Here is an 18,385-nt window from a genome sequence, read left to right on the forward strand (position 1 = left end):
GAGAACTCTGCAACAAAGTGACCTGTATAAAGTATCCCAGCATCTCTAAAAGTTATGCAAGCCCCAACCATTTTGTTTTCATTACAGATTTAAAGTGTCCAGCAGAATAGTGTTCCATAAGAGACCACTTTGGGTAAAACTTACCCAAGTCATTGAAGAAATATTTCCCGTATTAAGAAATATCCATAGTTAAGAATTTCCATGAGTTTTCATGGAAGTTTTCAAACCTTCAGAATTAGAAAATTCTGTCTAGGACCTAAACTATCTGAATTAAATATCAATCTTTTTTCCCCCAAATTCTTACTCTCCTAACTGGAAGGACCTGAGCATTTCCTCTCAGAATAATTCTTTGAACAACTGAAGAAAGATACTAAATCACACTTGCACCTTCTCTCTCCGCTCTAAAGATCCTTAATCACTGTTATCATTCCATTGTGCCAAATTCTCACTTATTAAATTATTCACTGTTTTCCTTTTATAGGATATAAAATCTTCATTTTAGGGTATAATCATATATTTTAAACTATCCTGCATTTGAATTTCAGCCACTTAAAACATCAGAGTTTTGAAAACTGGGCAATATCTCTGTAAAACTTTAAAATATATATGAAAAAATATGAAAATCCATCTGCCTTTTCTCCAATTCATATCATTACAAGATGTTCCCCAAGTTGAAGTCTCTCAGTTAAGAAAATTCATCAAATGAAAATCTTTTGTTAATTGAGTAACAATATTGTGAAACTTCTCAATGCACAGCAGATGGCATATTTGCACATAAGTAATGAGTAGACTGTTGTTGCCTCAGAATATTTTTGCAATAATTGATATGATCTTTTTCCCCTCAATGGTATAACATCAGTGCTTTGTGGAAGAAACTCAGAAGGGAAAATGTTCACAAACAATCAAAACTGTATCAGGTTGTATGAAGTAAACACCTGCATCCATTAGCAAACTACAATCAAGTTCTACATTTTCATTTTTTAATGACTGCATTTACAAATATAAAGGCATAAACTCTTCAGAGTTAAAAATTCCTCTCTTTTCCAGCTGCATGCTCTAGTGTATGAAATACAATAAACCATTGAATATAGTCCACTTACTAAGTCAAATCTAAATAATGTAATTAATTACATTAATCAGTTAAAAAAAATACAAAACCCTAAAAGTTTTAACCCTCACGGAGATTTTCATAATTTTTACAAAACTTACATATCTCTGCATAACACTGATAAACCTTCAAAAATAGGGTGGATTCTAGAAATTTAAATAGGGTGTTATAAAATATTTATTGGGTATCATTATGGGGGAAGCACTGTGAAAAATAAATATACAAAGCTTAATAACAAAATAATGCTGATGAAGCTCAAACTGAGTGGAGGCAGTTTGCACATTAAAAACAAAGCAGAATAAAACAAAATAAATTTCACGCGGACATAGGCATATTCTTCTAACAAGTGGAAAGGAAGCATCAGCACACCCAGAAATAGGACTGAAGAAATAACTTCTAGATAAAGATGTTGAAGATGGGGGCACCTAGGTGGCTCTGTCAGTTAAGCGTCCAACTTCAGCTCAGGCCATGATCTCACAGTCCGTGAGTTCGAGCCCCACGTCAGTTTCTGTGCTGACAGCTCAGAGCCTGGAGCCTGCTTTGGATTCTGTGTCTCCCTCTCTCTCTGCCCCTCCCCTGCTCATGCTCTGTCTCTCTCTGTCTCAAAAATAAATAAAAACATTTTTAATAACAACAACAAAAAAAGATGTTGAAGATGGATTCCCAAGGGAAATTCCATGACATTTGAGGGTTTGGGGTGTCACAGAGAAGCTTGGTGCTTTCAGGGACAGTTTGAATACAAACATGAAGTTTAAAAGGGAAGACATTTAGGGGCACCTGGCTCAGTTGGTTAAGTGCCTGACTTTGGCTCAGGTCATGATCTCACAGTTTGTGGGTTAAGCCCCACACTGGGCTCTGTGCTGACAGCTCAGAGCCTGGAGCCTGCTTTGGATTCTGTGTCTCCCTCTCTCTCTGACCCTCCCCTGCTCATGCTCTGTCTCTGTCTCAAAAATAAACATTAAAAAGAATAAATTAATTAAATTAAAAAGGGGAAGACTTTTAGGATGTGAAATATAATAATGAAAATAAAGTGATGGGTGTTCAGGAGTCAGTTTGGAATTAGATAATATGTCAGATTGATAGGGCTTTTTTTGTTATTCTTTACCTTTTTAAAAGCATAAAATAATACGTATAATCTATAATCTCACACTTCTCTTGAATTATTTCCTTTGCCCAGGATTTACCGTCTTGCTTAGATGTGCTTTGGGCAATAATATGTTCTTCATAGGACAGTAAACTTTGGCCAAATTACTATAAATATTCTTTTTATCTTGAAGTTATTTTAAATTTCCCTTCTCCTAAACAACACATGCAATTGAGACATTTGTAAATAAAAGCAACTAGATAGATAGACTGTGTAGAATAAGACTTTTAAGCTAAATTTTACATGAAAGTGTTGTAATTTGGTAAAACGACATAGAAAGCACTTTTAGGGTTGTGTAAATTAAGGATGGTGCCTGTGTAGAAAATAATGAAATATAACAGCAGTGAAACTCCTGGACTAAAACATTGAGGAAATGCAAACCAAGGTGATTCTCTTCAGGATATTGGCAAATGGGACTAATTAAAGCATTAAAGTTTATAAGAGTAAATGAATACACTATGTTAAGAAACTAACAAAAATATCGTTCAAGTTTTATTAGACTCTAGATATTTACCCAGCTTGCTCTTTCACTTCATTGAGGACCCTGTTCAAATACCATCTCTTAAAGAAGCTTTTCTGGACTATTCTACTTAAAAAAGCAGAGTACACATTTAGAATGGAGTGTATATATATATATATATTTGAATATATATGTATTTTAAATATTAATTGCTACTGCTACCAGAAATACTGCTACCAGAAATAAATAAATGCATATATTCTACTTAGCTAATAATCGTTAAGAAGACCAGATACAATTATGGTATAATAATTATAATACTATAATTCTAGAGAATTAGATACAGTAATCATCACTTGAGACAGGTATCTATGCCAGAAAATTAATAGAGCAACTTTTTTGGGAAAGAGGCAATATAAGTTGAAAAATCAATAGTGTTACAGAGCTCTTTTGGTCAGATGAATTGGTAATTTGTTCTTCCAAACTTGCTTTCAGTTTGAATTAGGCGCATCCATTGGATTCACATTTATTGTGAATTTAATGCTTATTTTAAAGATAGAGTACAAATTGATTATTTGAATCATTTGCAATTACTTCTGTAATATATAATGATATGATAAAGGAATTTAGGTAATCATTCATGACAATATTTTTCTTATATTAGCAAGTTATATCATAGCACCATTCTAGCAAATATGAAAATGACTAAATAATTACATGTTACAGTGGAGGAAATCAAAATACATAGAAATGAATGGTTTACTGACAACCACTGATAATGCCACGGATACAAGTTTGGAATAAACTAATGCCTATTTGTCTTAGTTTTGCGATTTCTTACAACAAAGTATATGTAATTTCTGTCAATGAGATCATTGTTTTCTGCACTAAGCCCTAGAACAGATTCAAACATGCCCATGTGTATAATTATAATAAGAAAAAGGAGGCATTTTGATAAAATATTTTATTATTATTAAGAATAATAATATAATCATGGTTATAAAAATAGCAACTTTATTAACTACAGGAACTTTATATACAAGTCATAACCACAGTGTCCCCTTTTGGGTAAGCATCCAGCCATACCACTCAATAGGCAGCTTATCAATTTCCTATTTACACCAAGACAAACAGTTATAACATCCACAGTATTCCCTTTTCAGTTTCCTAAAGATAGAAACTTTCTGTGCAAATGGAAATGAACCTACTTAAAATTACACTGTCAAGATTTATAGGGACCAGAAAATGTTAACATTTTTCTTGTATTAGTAAATTCTTACTACAAAACTCAGTTGAACATTAAAAGATACTGTATTATGAGAGGTATTGACACACAACTATGTCTTTTTATTCAAGTTGACTTTTCTCCAAATGACTTTGTCTATCAATATGTAATATAATTGAAAGTAGTTATATTTGGAACCTTAGTTAATCAATTTAAAGTTTTTAGCAAGAGAGTTTATTAAAATTCCTTATCTCATGATTTCTATATTGCAATACCAGTATTTATTTCTTTAAAAAAATGAAATGAAGATATTTAGAAACAACAACAACAACAACAACAACAACAGAATGTCTGACAACAATTTCTTGACAGTGCTATTTTTTTACCCCCCAAGAGAATGTTGCGGCTATAACATTCACTTTGTATAGTACCATTGGTACCAACAAGAAATATTCACAGGAATAAGTGAAATACAATTTTGCTATCACATGCCATTACTGTTATTTTTCTTGCCTTCCAGTGTCTCAAATTTCCCGCAGTTTGAAACACTCAGATAGCAAGCAAGAGCCTGTTAATACTAGAAATTGATTCAATATAAACCATTTTACTGGGGACCTGCCCACAGCAAATAGGTAAAACTTATTACATATTTTACAATAAAATTAAGGAAGTATACAAAAGGATTATCACCCCTTCTGCACGGCAGAGGCATTATGACAAATATTTTAACTTTACATTACTATTCCTGGAAGACATAAGAAAATGTCCACAGTGACAACTGCACATAACCATTATTCAAACAACCCAAACAAAAATAGCATTAAAAACTTCTAATTTAAAAGCTCCATTTGTCCATTACTCAAAATACAATGGATTTTGGATAACTTGGATTTTTTCATTTTTTATCATTTATTAAGAAAAGAATGCCCAGGAAATAGTATCTTTCACCAGAGAAAAATGACATTATTATTATCCATTGTCCTACCACCTAAAATAACATGGATCTTGTTCACCTTGCTTTTATTGTCAGTTCTGCTGACCTCCCTCTGTTACAAAGGGAACTTCCCAAAGCTGTAACTGCTTTGTGTACCATGTCTGGTGTTTCATGGGTGGTATGTTTGCACCCTTTAAGAAAATGGAAAACAGTGAATTCAAAATATCTACAAAGTTAGCTTCATCTTGTATCTAGGGAATCCCTATCTCTCGTTCCATGGAAATTTGGAAGAAAAGTCGTATAAGAAATATTTTAAAATATGAGTTTTTAAAAGTATTAGAATTTCATAAATGTTTTACAAATATCACTAATATATGACTGAATAAAATTTTGCCAGTTCAGCAAGAAAAAACTGAAAAATAATTTTTGGACAATGTACCTTTGAAATTCCTAGTGTTTGGATTAGAATGATATATCATATAAGGAAAGAAAAATACAATCAAATAAGATGGTGTGGACTGACAGCTTTTTGGAAGTCTCTTTGCTTTCCCTGTTTCTTGATACCAGCACATATCTGACCATATGTACATATACATGTACATATATATACATATATATATGCAAATTGTGCAATAGATGTGTCTATTGCACAATTTGGATAGGCATTTCTCGACTTGCTGTCCTACACTCTGTGGACTAAGTTTTCAAGTAAATTTAAGAGCATTTTACTCAAGATTAAACAGTGTCCTATGAAACTTTTAGAGCATGATTAGGATCTCTGGCCTTAATTGACATTATTCAAGAAAAACACATGAGAGATAATGGTGATACTGGATTGGGAGCATTCAAATAATCATTTTAAAATTTGTACGGGATGGTTTTGTGAAAATTCACAGCCTATCCTATTAGTCCTTGTGATCTCATTTCTTGACACATACATGATTTTTTAGCTAATCGTGTCAAATACAATAATAAACATGATAATCTGGTATTATCAGACAGAATACAAAATTCAAATGAATATTCCCCATAGCATTAGAAAGATGCCAAAGTTGTAAAATGAAATAAGACAAAATTTAGATACCTTGATAAAAATCTTTCATTCAGCAGATTTAACTCTCCTTTAAAAATATAACTGAATTCAGAGTTTAGACAAGCTAGTTTATTTCCTTTCCTATTACATTTTTTCCCCTTTACTTAAATAAAGTTTTATTAGGCTAAAAGAGTTCCAGGTTAAGAAATGTATTCTGATTTTTTTCTTCAATATGTACTGTAATGCATAGTTTGATGGAAGTCTCTTTACAAATCTTTGGGGATACATGGAAATTTTCCTCTGAAATAATCTTTAAAAATTCAAAGAAGGCGAACTACAAGCCAATCACCCAGCAAGTCTTATAATTAACCTACTTAAATACATTTTAAAGACCGAAACATTTTTAAGCTTCAATTACACAATTATCTAAGACTAGTAAAAAGTATTTTAGGAAAGTAGATCTAAAAATATCTTTCATAAATAAGTGTCCCTAAATTTGAAGGAAAGAAATAATACTAATACACATATTACCCTCTTCCTTTTAAGAATTAGAAACTACACAATGACTAGGATGATAAATATGTTTAAACACCTAGATTAGGCATTACTTAACTTTGTGGGTCATGACCACACCTTAAATGCCAACCAGTAGAAATCATCTGCAGATTATTTCTAGAGAATGAGCTGGTCACTTCTGTCTTGCACCTTTCCTTAAATTTTCTACTGGTCTTTAGACATTTATAGTTTCCTCTTAAGGACAAACTATATAGGTAAGCACTCAAAATATTTAGAGGCTACATTAGATATACCACGATTTGAACTCTAGTGCATGCACATGTGCACCCAGGTAGGATTATATGGGTACATGATTTCATAAAAAGTATGTGTACCAGTATTACAAGATACACAGTGAGGAGGAATGAATGAAATATAGTGTATTGCGTATGAAAGGTAATATAATTTAATATAGAGCTACAGTTTAAGGGCACAGGTATAAATTGTCTTTGTGAGGTTAAAATAATGTTTAACTCATGGTTTATTCATTATTAAGAAATTAATCTTGGAAAGCAGCGTAGAGAGAGTAATTGAACTTTTCCATTAAATCTTTTATCATCCAGCAATTATACCTTTGCAGTTTTTAATCCATTCAAGTATCTTCAGGAGATATGTTACTACACTTGCATGTACCTTAATTCACTTCAACATTTACAAAAAAACACTGACAAACGAAACGACAGAAAACACCCATAAATATTCATGAGTATCTTAACAAACATGACACTCAAGTAGTTGTCTCAGGATTGTTTTCAGTGACATTTTAATTCCATGTTCTCCGAAATCTTCATGTAAAAGGGAATTGTACTGATGCAAGCCTCAAACACAGTTACATCAGCTATGACTGTGGTATCTTATATGTTAATATAATTTTGTGTATCCATTTTGCATAATATGCTACTCGGACAAAAATGCCAGGACGATTTGGAATGGCACATCCACGACCAGGAACAATGACACCAAGGACCATTCTCATTTTATGTTGTTCACAAACAAGTGGGCCACCATAATCTCCCTAGGAAGAAGACATGCAACAATAACAACAAAAAAGTATTATTTTACAAACAAAAATTAGTAATTCATTAATATTTTTCTATATATATTGATATCTCAAATATGCACATCTATACAAAAAGAATAACTGCAGCTATGAAGACGGAAATAGATGTTCTAGACCTTTGGTTGTATTTCTACAGAATTAGTCACATAAAACTGAGAGAAGTACAAAAGTTCTCTATCGTGTTCTATTGTGTGTAGTATCCATTTAAGAATGACTTGTCTTATACAAAATATTCACTCATCTTTCTTTATGTTTATTTATTTTAAGAGAGAGAGCAAGCAGGGGAGGGGCAGAGAGAGAGAGGGTGAGAGAGGGAGAATCCCAAGCTTGCTCCGTGCTGACAGCACAGTAGGTGAGAGGCCAAAACCAAGGGTTGGATGCTAACCGACTGAGCCCCTAAGGTGCCCCTTCACTCATCTTCTAAAGTGGGTTTTGTCTTTGTTGAATGCGGACTAGTTAACACAAAGCCACTGATAGCTACTTAGAATGTAGACTTTATATTTACTTTTCTTTTCTTCTGATGTTCAGAATATGTTTAACATAGAAAATTTAGAAAATTTAGAAAAATACAAGTACTTTTGTACCACACCTGTAATCATACAGGTTATGATTAATGCATATGATTAAATTGCATTAAATCTTCTTTTATTTCTAAAGCTTTTTGTTTTTCTTCCTTCTGTCTTGTCCCCAGAATTATCTTAACAAGTTAAATATAAATTGTAATTGATAAAATAATTTTATTTACTGTTCAGAAATTACTTTTCTTGGCATAAAGAAAGAATACTCCTGTATTTCCTGTTGGTGTTGGTAATTAAATTTATATATATTTTTTTATATTTCATACTCCCCTTCGTGGAAGGTAGCCTGTGATTTCATGACCTTTCTCTCTTTCTTTTCGTCTTTTTGTGGAAATGCCTATTATATTAAAGCATAGGTGCTTACCCTGTTTTATCATCAGATGATAGAAGAAAGATGAATAGATTGATAGATTGATTTTTGTGTTATGTTTTTATAAAAATGTATATATTTATGCTTGTTATTATGTATAATCATTACAAATGTGCTGCATCATTTACATGTACCATGTAGCCTCCTAAGACTGTAGTGACTGGCTTTTGCCACCTCTTGTGTGAAGAAGAGTGTTTAGGACTATCTAAAATTTCCCATAACAGTGATGTGCTGAGATAAAACTAGACTACTGCAAATTTAGTTTTGAAAATACAGGTGTAAGAAAGAGAGCTATCAGCATTATATGATGGGGGAAATCAAGGTAGGGGCGAAGCTGGTGATAAAACAGCAAGGGAAATACGTTAGTCTAAGAGATTTCATATAAGCTATGCCACATGACTTAATAAATCTGAAGTTTTACCATTGATTACTGATACAAACTCTTCAAAGCAATTCACTTTGGAAGACTTTCACTAAATGTGATTCCATTGCTATTATACAAACATTTGGGAGATTTTCTTCAACTGTTTAGATTTCAGTGGCTTCAGGGATTATATTACCTTGTTTTAAATATAAGTCATATTAAAAAAAACATTCTAGAGGATAAATACATTTTTGAGACATGGCAGAATCAATTTAAAATTGTCTTGTCAATATGGATAAAAAATAGGGGCACCTGGTTGGCTCAGTTGATTAAGTGTCCGACTTTGGCCCAGGTCATGATACTGTGCTTTGTAGATTCGAGCCCTGCATCGAGCTCTGTGCTGACAGCTTGGAGCCTGGAGCCTGCTTCTCTGTGTCTCCCTCTCTCTCTGCCCCTCCCCTGCTTACACTCTCTCTCTCTCTGTCTACCAAAAATAAATAAACATTTAAAAAATTGTTTAAAATATGGATAAAATACATATATGATAGTGTAATGAATAATTCAATTCAGTGATAAAGTTAGGAATCTTAGAATATAGAGATGATAAATCAGATTACAGGCTGTTCCTGATAAGCAGTTGCGAAACATTTTGAGTAATGGCAGTAGGGCAGGAGAAGTGCATAGCTTCTTAAATGGTCATGAAGATTGGACTGAGCTCAAAACTTTGTTTTTACTTAGTGTAAGTAAGTAAGTAAGTAAATAAATAAATAAATAAATAAATAAATAAATAGATCTTTCTCCTAGTAGGATTTCTATTATAATAATGGACACAGTAATACTGATTTACTGGAAAAACACCAAATTTGAAAGTGGTTATAAACACATAATCTATTTCTGACAATATCATTTTAAAGCAGTTTTTAAAACTCTTCAACTTAGTAAATATTTTCTTTTCAGGAACATAATATTAAAGCAATATATATAACACATGTATGTCAATACATATTTATGCTCCATATTTAGAGTATTTTCCTACATGTCAAGAGATACTTCATTATTGATTGAACTTATCCCATGCCTTACCGCATATAGTATTCCACAACTCCATAGCTCCTAGGCTTGGAGAGTATGTCTCTTATATTCAAAATACATAAACATGCCAGTCAAAGGACACAGGGTGGTGGGGCACCTGGGTGGCTTAGGGGGTTAAGCTCCTGACTCTTGGTTTTGGCTCCGGTCATGACATCACAGTTTCGTGATATCTGTGTTCATGATCTGTGCTATGTACACTGCCATGTGGCATATTCCTGGGATTCTCTCTCTCCCTCTCTCTATGCCCCTCCCCAATTTGCACTGTCTCGATATCTCTCCAAATACATAAATAAAATTTAAAAATATTAAAAAAACAAGACATAATGGATAAAAAAGCAAGATCCATGTATATGCTGCCTACAAGAGACTCATTCAGACCTAAAGACCTATGTAGATTGGAAGTGTAGGGATAGAAAAGCATTTATCATGCAAATAGAAGTAAAAAAAAAAAGCTGGGTTAGCAATATTTATATCAGACAAAATAGACTTTGAAACAAAGACTGTAACAAGAGACAAAGAAGGACACTATATAATCATAAAGGGAACAATTCAACAAGAAGATATACAATTGTAAATATGTATGCACCCAACATGGAGGCCCCCTAATGTATAAAGCAACTAATAACAAACAGGAAGGGAATAATTGATAGTAATACAATGATAGTAGGGAACTTTAAGACCCCACTTACATCAATGGGTAGATCATCCAAACAGAAAATCAACAATGAAAGAGTGGCTTTGTATGACACATTGGCCAGAAGGATTTAACAGATACATTCAGAACATTCCATCCTAAAACAGCAGAATACACATTCTTTTCACTTGCACTGCACATTGTCCAAAATAGATCACATATAAGGCAATAAGTATCAACAAATTCAAAGAGATTGAAGTTGTATCATGCATCTTTCCAACCACAATGTTATAAAACTAGAAATCAACCACAAGAAAAAATCTGAAAAGATCACAAATACATGTAGGTTAAATAACGTGCTACTAAAACAATGAATGTATCAACTAAGAAATCAGAGAGTAAATAAAAAATACATATGGACAAATAAAAATGAAAACACAACAATCCAAAGTCTTTGGAAGGCAGCAAAAACTGTTCTAGAAGGGAAATTTATCACAATACAAGCCTACCTCAAGAAAAAAGAAAAATCTCAAATAAGCAACCTACCCATAAACCTAAAAAAAGAGCTAGAAAAACAAAAACAAACAAAACCCAAACCCAGCAAAAAGAAGGAAATATTAAAGATTAGAGCAGAAATAAACAAAATAGAAACTAAAAAAAAAAAGAGCAGATCAATGAAACTAGGATCTGTTTTTTTTTTAAAGATCAACAAAATTAATAAACCTTTAGACTCATCACAGAGAAAGAGCTTAAATAAAATCAGAAATGAAAGAGGAGAAATAGAAACAGATACTACAGAAACACAAAGGATTATAAGAGAATGTTATGAAAAATTACATGCCAACAAATTGGACAACCTAGAATAAATTCCTAGTAATGTATAACCTCCCAAAACTGAATCAGGAAGAAATAGAAAATTTGAACATAATAACTACAAGCAGTGAAATTAAATCAGTAATTAAAAAAAAAAACACTCCCAACAAACAAAAGTCCAGGACCAGACATCTTCACAGGTGAATTCTACATAAACATTTAAAGAAGAGTTAATACCTATTCTCAAACCATTCCAAAAAGATAGAAGAGGAAGGGAAGCTTCCAAATTCATTCTACGAAGATAGCATTACCCTGATAGCAAAAGCAGATGAAGACACTGCATAAAAGAGAACTACAGGCCGATATCTCTGATGAACATAGATGCAGAAATCCTCAACAAAATATTAGCAAACCAAATACAACAATTAATGATTTAAAAAAACCATTCACCATGACCAAGTGAGATTCATTCCTGGGATACAAGGTGGTTCAATATTTGCAAATCAAACAATGTAATGCATGACATGAGCAGGAGAAAGGATAAAAACCATAAGATCATTTCAATAGATGCAGAAAAAGCATTTGACGAAGTACAACATCCATTCATGATAAAAACCCTCAGCAAAGTAAGTTTAGAGGGAACATACCTCAACATAATAAAGGCCATCTATGAAAAACCCACAGCTAATTTCATCACCAATATGGAAAAATTGAGAGATTTTCCTCCATTATCAGGAAGAAGACAGGGATGTCCACTTTCACCACTGTTATTTAACATACTGTTGGAAATCCTAGTCACAGAAATCAGACAACAAAAAGAAATAAAAGGCATCCAAATTGTCAAGGAAGAAGTCAAACTTTCACTATTTGCAGATGACATGATACGCTATATAGAAAACCCTAAAGACTCCACCAAAAACCTACTAGAATTGATAAATAAATTCAGTAAGGCCACAGAATACAAAATCAATGTATAGAAATCTGTTGCATTTCCATACACTAATAATGAAGTAGCAGGAAAAAAGAAATTGAGAAAACAATCCCATTTACAATTGCACAAAAAGTAATGAAATAAAGTATACTTTGTTAAGTATAAACTTAACAAAGATGGTGAAAGGCCTTTTCTTTGTAAACTATAGCACTGATGAAAGAAATTATCAATGACACAAAGAAATGGAAGGATATTTCATGTTTATAGACTGGGAGAGCAAATATTGTTAAAATGTCCATACTATACAGAGAAATCTACAGATTTAATGCAATCCCTATCAATACACCAACAGCATTTTTCACAGAAGTAGAAAAAACAATCTAGAAAAGACCATGAATAACCAATATAATCTTGAAATAGAAGAACAAAACTGGAGGTATCACAATCCTAGATTTCAAGATATACTACAAAGCTGTTGTAATCAAAATAGTATGGTACTTACAAAAGATAGACTCATAGATCAATGCAACAGAACAGAGATCCCAGAAATAAACCCAACATTATATGGTCAATTAATCTGCAACTGAGGAGGAAAGAATGTGCAATAGGAAAAAGACAATCTCTTCAACAGATGGGTTGGGAGAATTGGACAGCTACATGCAAAAGAATAAAACTGGAACACTTTCTTTAACCATACACAAAAATAAATCCAAAATGGATTAAGAAATAAATGTGAGACCTGAAACCACAAAAATCCTAGAAGAGAGCACAAGAAGTAATTTCTCTAAAATCATCCATAGCAACATTTTTCTAGATATGTGTATCCTGTGGCAAGGGAAATAAAAGCAAAAATAAATTACCAGGACTATATCAATCATCAAAATAAAAAGCTTCTGCACAGCAAAGGAAACAGTCAACAAAACTAACAGGCTACCTAATGAATGGGAGAAGATATTTGCAAATGACTTATCTGATGAAGTTGGTATCCAAAATATAGAAAGAATTTATACCAAATCAACACCCCAAAACCAAGTAATCCAATTGAAAAATGGGCAGAAGATGTGAACAGACATTTCTCCAGAATATACAGATGGCCAACAGATACATGAAAAGATGCTTAACTTCACTCATCAATAGGGAAATAAAATGCAAATCAAAACCATGAGACATCACCTGCCAGAATGGCTAAAATCAAAAACAATAGAAATAACAAGTGTTGGCCAGGATGTGGAAAAACAAGGAACCCTCTAGCACTGTTGGTGGTGAAAGCAAACTAGTGCAGCCACAGTGGAAGACAGTATGTAGGTTCCTCAAAAAATTAAAAATAGCACTACTGTATGATCCAGTAATTCTACTACTGGATATTTACCCAAGAAATATTGAAACACTAACTAAAAAAGGTATGTTCAGCCCTACATTTATTGCATCATTATTTATAATAGCTGAATTATGGAAGCAGTATTAAGGGCCCAAAAACAGATGAATGGATAAAGATGTGATATATATATCTATATATATATACATATATACACACATATACATATATATGTATATATACATATGTATACACATATACATATATACACACGTGCATACAAACACGCAGGAATATTACTCAGTCATAAAAAAAGAATGAAATATTGCCATTTGCAGCAACATGGATGAATCTAGACAGTATAATGCTAAGTGAAATAAGTTAGTAAGAGAAAGATAAATACCATGTGATTTCACTCATGTGTGGAATTTAAGAAACAAAACAAAGAAAAACAGGCAAACCAAAAACAGAACGTTAACTACAGAGAACACACTGTGGTTATCAGAGGGGAGGTGGGTGGGGGAGTGGGTGGAATTGGTGTAAAGAATTAAATACCCTTATAATGATGAGCACTGAGTAACATATAGAATTGTTGAATCACTATATTGTACACCCAAAACTAATGAACACTGCATGTTAACCACCCTGGAATTAAATTTTTTAATAAAAATATAAAAAAATATTCTCAGTTTCAGAAACAATTTTAAAAGTACAAAATTTGCATAAAAATAAATTAAAAACAAAATGTAAAAAAAATACATGTAAAATAATGGTTTAACAGCTTGTCTATGTAAAATAGGGATAGGAAAACTGCCAAGTTGAAAGAACAGTTGCCTAACAAATGAAAATGTCCCAGCTCTTGAAGCCACAAACTTTGACCTTTTGGTTTTTTAAAATAGAATTTGTTTACACACACACACACGCACGCACACACACACGCACACGCATGCGCGCACACTGGCTTAACCAAAAACACATTTAAAAATTTAAAACCAGGCCTGTATCTGCTAACAAAATTACTAATGGGGTTCATTTAGGGAGAATTTGGGAAGATCAGATAACTTTAGAAAAACATTAGAAAAATGCAAACTATTGTATCAAACTGTGTATTGAATACTTTTAATTTGAACAGCTGTCCATTAGAGTTCTGGCTGCATTATTTTATTGTATTTGTTTTTTGTTTTGAGAGGCAAATGTCATCATAGCTTGCTGATAATGAAACATGGATTTTCTTACAGTTTAAAGTAAGTGTAGAAGAATAATGAAAGGTTATTTTTCCCAATTTCTGTCTCTTAGACAAACTGGTATACAGGGGTTTTTATTTGAGAAAAATGGACTACGATACCAAAGAGACAAAAAAGAAACAAAAAACAAACATGAGAAACTATGACATTTATTACATACTGTTTACTTAAAAAAACAAAAACAAAAACAAACAAAAAAAACCTTTTACCTCACATGGTCCTGACACAATATTTTCGGCACCTGCACATATTTCAGACTCATTCAGAGTCACCTTCCCTTGATGGTATTGGCTGCATTTCTCATTCCCCATAATATAGAGATGTGCTACTCGTAATAGACCATCAGAGTTGATTGCTAGAATGGTGTAAAACATGCACAGTTAATGAGCACAAGGTAAGGTGAGAAAAAGGAAACAAATAGAATTGTTTTACATAAAAACATATGATATTGCCTTATCTTTTAAAAATAGCTTACATCCAGTATAACCCCAGCCATAAACACTGCAAGTGGTTTTTTCAGGAATGGTGCATCCATAATTAGGTAAATCAATTGTACTAACAAAATCATCCAGGACAGCAGGCCTGAAAATGGAAAATATAATGATAAATACCCTTGATTGAATCAACACAAAATTAACACATTGAAATTTGGTGTTAATTTTTAATATGAGATTAAGAGAGAATAAACAGTCTTGTTTCTTAAAAAAGAAAAAGGGAATGTCTAATCCAATGTAGGTAGTAGAGGTGGGGGTAGGTAGCAGAGAAATGAATCATTTACTTGCTAAGTGGTCGCTGTATTTTTTAAACATTATTTTACCTATTAAAGTTACCAAATGATTACTCCCTAAGCTTTGGTTTTACAGCAGGTTATTCAGACTTGGTCAAACTTCATTTATTAATTTTGAGAATTTTTAAGATGCCTTTGTCTCTTTGTACACACACACACACACACACACACACAAACACATATGACATGTGACATATGCTTTTATAGTAAATTTACGTGAAAGAGAGAGAATAGCCACATGGCTAAAGAAAAAGCTTCAATAATTCCAGTGTGGGTTAAAAATACAAAACCTTCTCAAGCAACTAACCTAGCAAGCTTCAGTAATACCAGATCTGACCCTTCAGGCCCATATACCAGCTGGGACACATTTAGAACCTGTTTGCGTTTCTCATCTCCTCTTCCGTGGACATCATGAATCCCAAGCCAAGCTTCGTAATCTTTCAAGTCTTTGTTTCTAAGTAAAAAAATTAAAATGTAAAATACAATTTTAAATTGGGTAGTATTATTCAGACATATGATCATTTTAGCTTATAAATAGGGCAGATACATAACCTAAATTTAAAATTTGAATCAAAGTATAATAAAGAGCAACACATTCATTATGAGAGATTCTGAGTGTTGCAAGCACACATAAGGAGAAAGACCCTTCAAACTGCTCAAATTCTAAATGGCTATTTAAGAAAAAAACTCTTTTAGCCACACGTGAAAAATTCTCAGGTGAAGCACATCACATGAAGTATAATTTTCTGCAGATTTTCCTTCTTAGCTTTGTATATGTTTGGTTTATTAATGGGGATTGAGAATTTATACCAACAAAATCAAAGTGACTTTGATGAGAATCAGGAAGTAAGTTTACAAATGCTGCCTCCTTAACTTTTCCTTAGGCTAATTCTCATTAAAAATTAATCCCAGGATGCTTCTGAGCCTGGATCTACATAAGAAAGGAGAAGTGAGAATTGAGAGAAATTTGCTGGTAACTAAGAAAAGGATTTCTATCTGGAAATACAGAGTGCAAGTAGGAGGTGGGGGGAAAGATTATTTACATAATTCTAGCAAAATTCTCTCCCAAATGAGAGTCATGCCAATTGTAGAAAGAAGTGAACAGAAGTAGTACCCAGTACATAAATATCAATTAAGTCAAAGTAAGTTTTGCAAGCTAAATCTAAAAACAGAAAGTACATAATTTGTTCAACACTTGTTGGTGAATCTGTTAAATGAATACACATTTTAAGCCTAAAAGCTAAATGGAAACCCTACATATTTTTGAAGGCTCAAAACAAATATTGGTTTCAGAAACACTTTACCGAGAAGGGAAACATTGTCTTGCGGTAAGAATCCAACTTTCCTTTATCAATGATCCTCCACAGATATGTTTATTTCTATGAGAAAGAGGAAAGAGAAACAAGTAACATCTGTGCAGAAAGGGTGCCTGCCAATTAATGCAAAACCTATGGCTCCATTGTTAAAAATAAATGCATTTGAGAGGAAAGTATAGAAATTAGCTCAGCGAGAATAAAATGAATAACTCTTTTACTGGAAGGATGATATTTGATGATAGAAGCATTAGCATTTTTTTCCTCATGTGATAACAAATACGAAATCATTTTTATTTTTGAGTAATGAGCCCTATCATTACACACTGAGATCCATTCCCACCACACATATTCACATGTGTGTGTATCTATCCTTGTGAGAGCAAGTATGTACTACAAATACAGAATATTTAGCATGAACAAAAATCACAAAAGAACAACAAAAACAATGTAGACCTATTTAAATTCAATGTCTGATTATAAAAATGCAACCCTGAGTTTTTACTTAAACCCTAAAAACTATCTGATGGCGGCAATATATATTTGGACATTATTTCCCTTCTTTCATTACCATTATTTATTTTTGAAATGTTAACTTTGAATATAGTGGAGTTTGAGTAAATTTGCTGAGCTTAAAGCAAGCAGTATAAATTTCACTTATAAAATTAAAACAATTTTATAAGACAAATCATCAAAGAAATTATTAAATATTTGTAGGGAATAAAAATACTAGCACATTTACTTGATGATATCCTAAATCTGTAAATGCATTATTTTTTGGCAGAGAAATGGAAAAAAACACAACTTTTCCCAGTTTACATTTCCAAAGAGTACAGATGTTCAATGCTTCAGAGGGTAATAGAAGAAGGTTCCCAGACTAAGACCACAATTATTTATGGCCAGTACCACAGAGGAGGCTAAGAGTGTATATCGAGTTTTAATTTCTATTCCTCTCAGTATGTGTTTTGGAAGAATAACTAAACAGCTGTTTTTACTGAGGTCTTGGATTTAAAAGAAAAAAAATATTTTTTTTCTAAAAGTTTATAATACTATGATCTGATGGAAAAGAGTTTCACCTGCTCCTCTAAGGTTGGAGACTTCCAAAGGACTATTCTTATACATCCTCCCATGGTCAGTAATAAATTTAGAAGTATATGCCTCTTTTTTTTCTGGAGTTATGAGATTTGCAAGAATCAGTAATTAATTCATATATGTGGAATATTAGAACAAATTTATGATAAAGAAAATGAAACAGTCTCTCCCCAAAATTGACAGTCTTCATTAAATCTTTATATTTCATAGTCAGCTCGAATATTCTGGTGAGTTTCACAATTCTGTTTCAGTACTACATGCCTAGGACAGCAACACCACAATTATTGACATAAATATTTGTCAAATTTGGTGGCTTACTCTCTGCAAAAGGGC

General features: G+C 32.5%; 1 protein-coding gene across 4 annotated transcripts in view; it reads right to left on the reverse strand.

Annotated features, from left to right (window-relative positions):
• Positions 1–3,709: 3,709 nt before the first annotated feature.
• The window catches only part of HGF (hepatocyte growth factor), a 79,475-nt gene continuing 64,799 nt past the window's right edge, over positions 3,710–18,385 (reverse strand). For 3 of the 4 annotated variants that reach the window (XM_047850166.1, XM_047850167.1, XM_047850170.1), the window contains 5 exons: positions 16,952–17,026; positions 15,955–16,101; positions 15,336–15,442; positions 15,070–15,215; positions 3,710–7,474 (listed from right to left, as the gene is read on the reverse strand). In XM_047850166.1, the coding sequence (XP_047706122.1) occupies positions 7,298–7,474; positions 15,070–15,215; positions 15,336–15,442; positions 15,955–16,101; positions 16,952–17,026 (652 nt within the window). In that variant the 3' untranslated portion in view covers positions 3,710–7,297. Of the gene's footprint in view, positions 7,475–10,656; positions 10,716–15,069; positions 15,216–15,335; positions 15,443–15,954; positions 16,102–16,951; positions 17,027–18,385 lie in introns of those variants that run through there. The other variant, XM_047850169.1, reaches the window with a different exon arrangement.

Source organism: Prionailurus viverrinus, chromosome A2 (genome assembly GCF_022837055.1).
Source record: "Prionailurus viverrinus isolate Anna chromosome A2, UM_Priviv_1.0, whole genome shotgun sequence".
Lineage (NCBI taxonomy): Eukaryota > Metazoa > Chordata > Mammalia > Carnivora > Felidae > Prionailurus > Prionailurus viverrinus.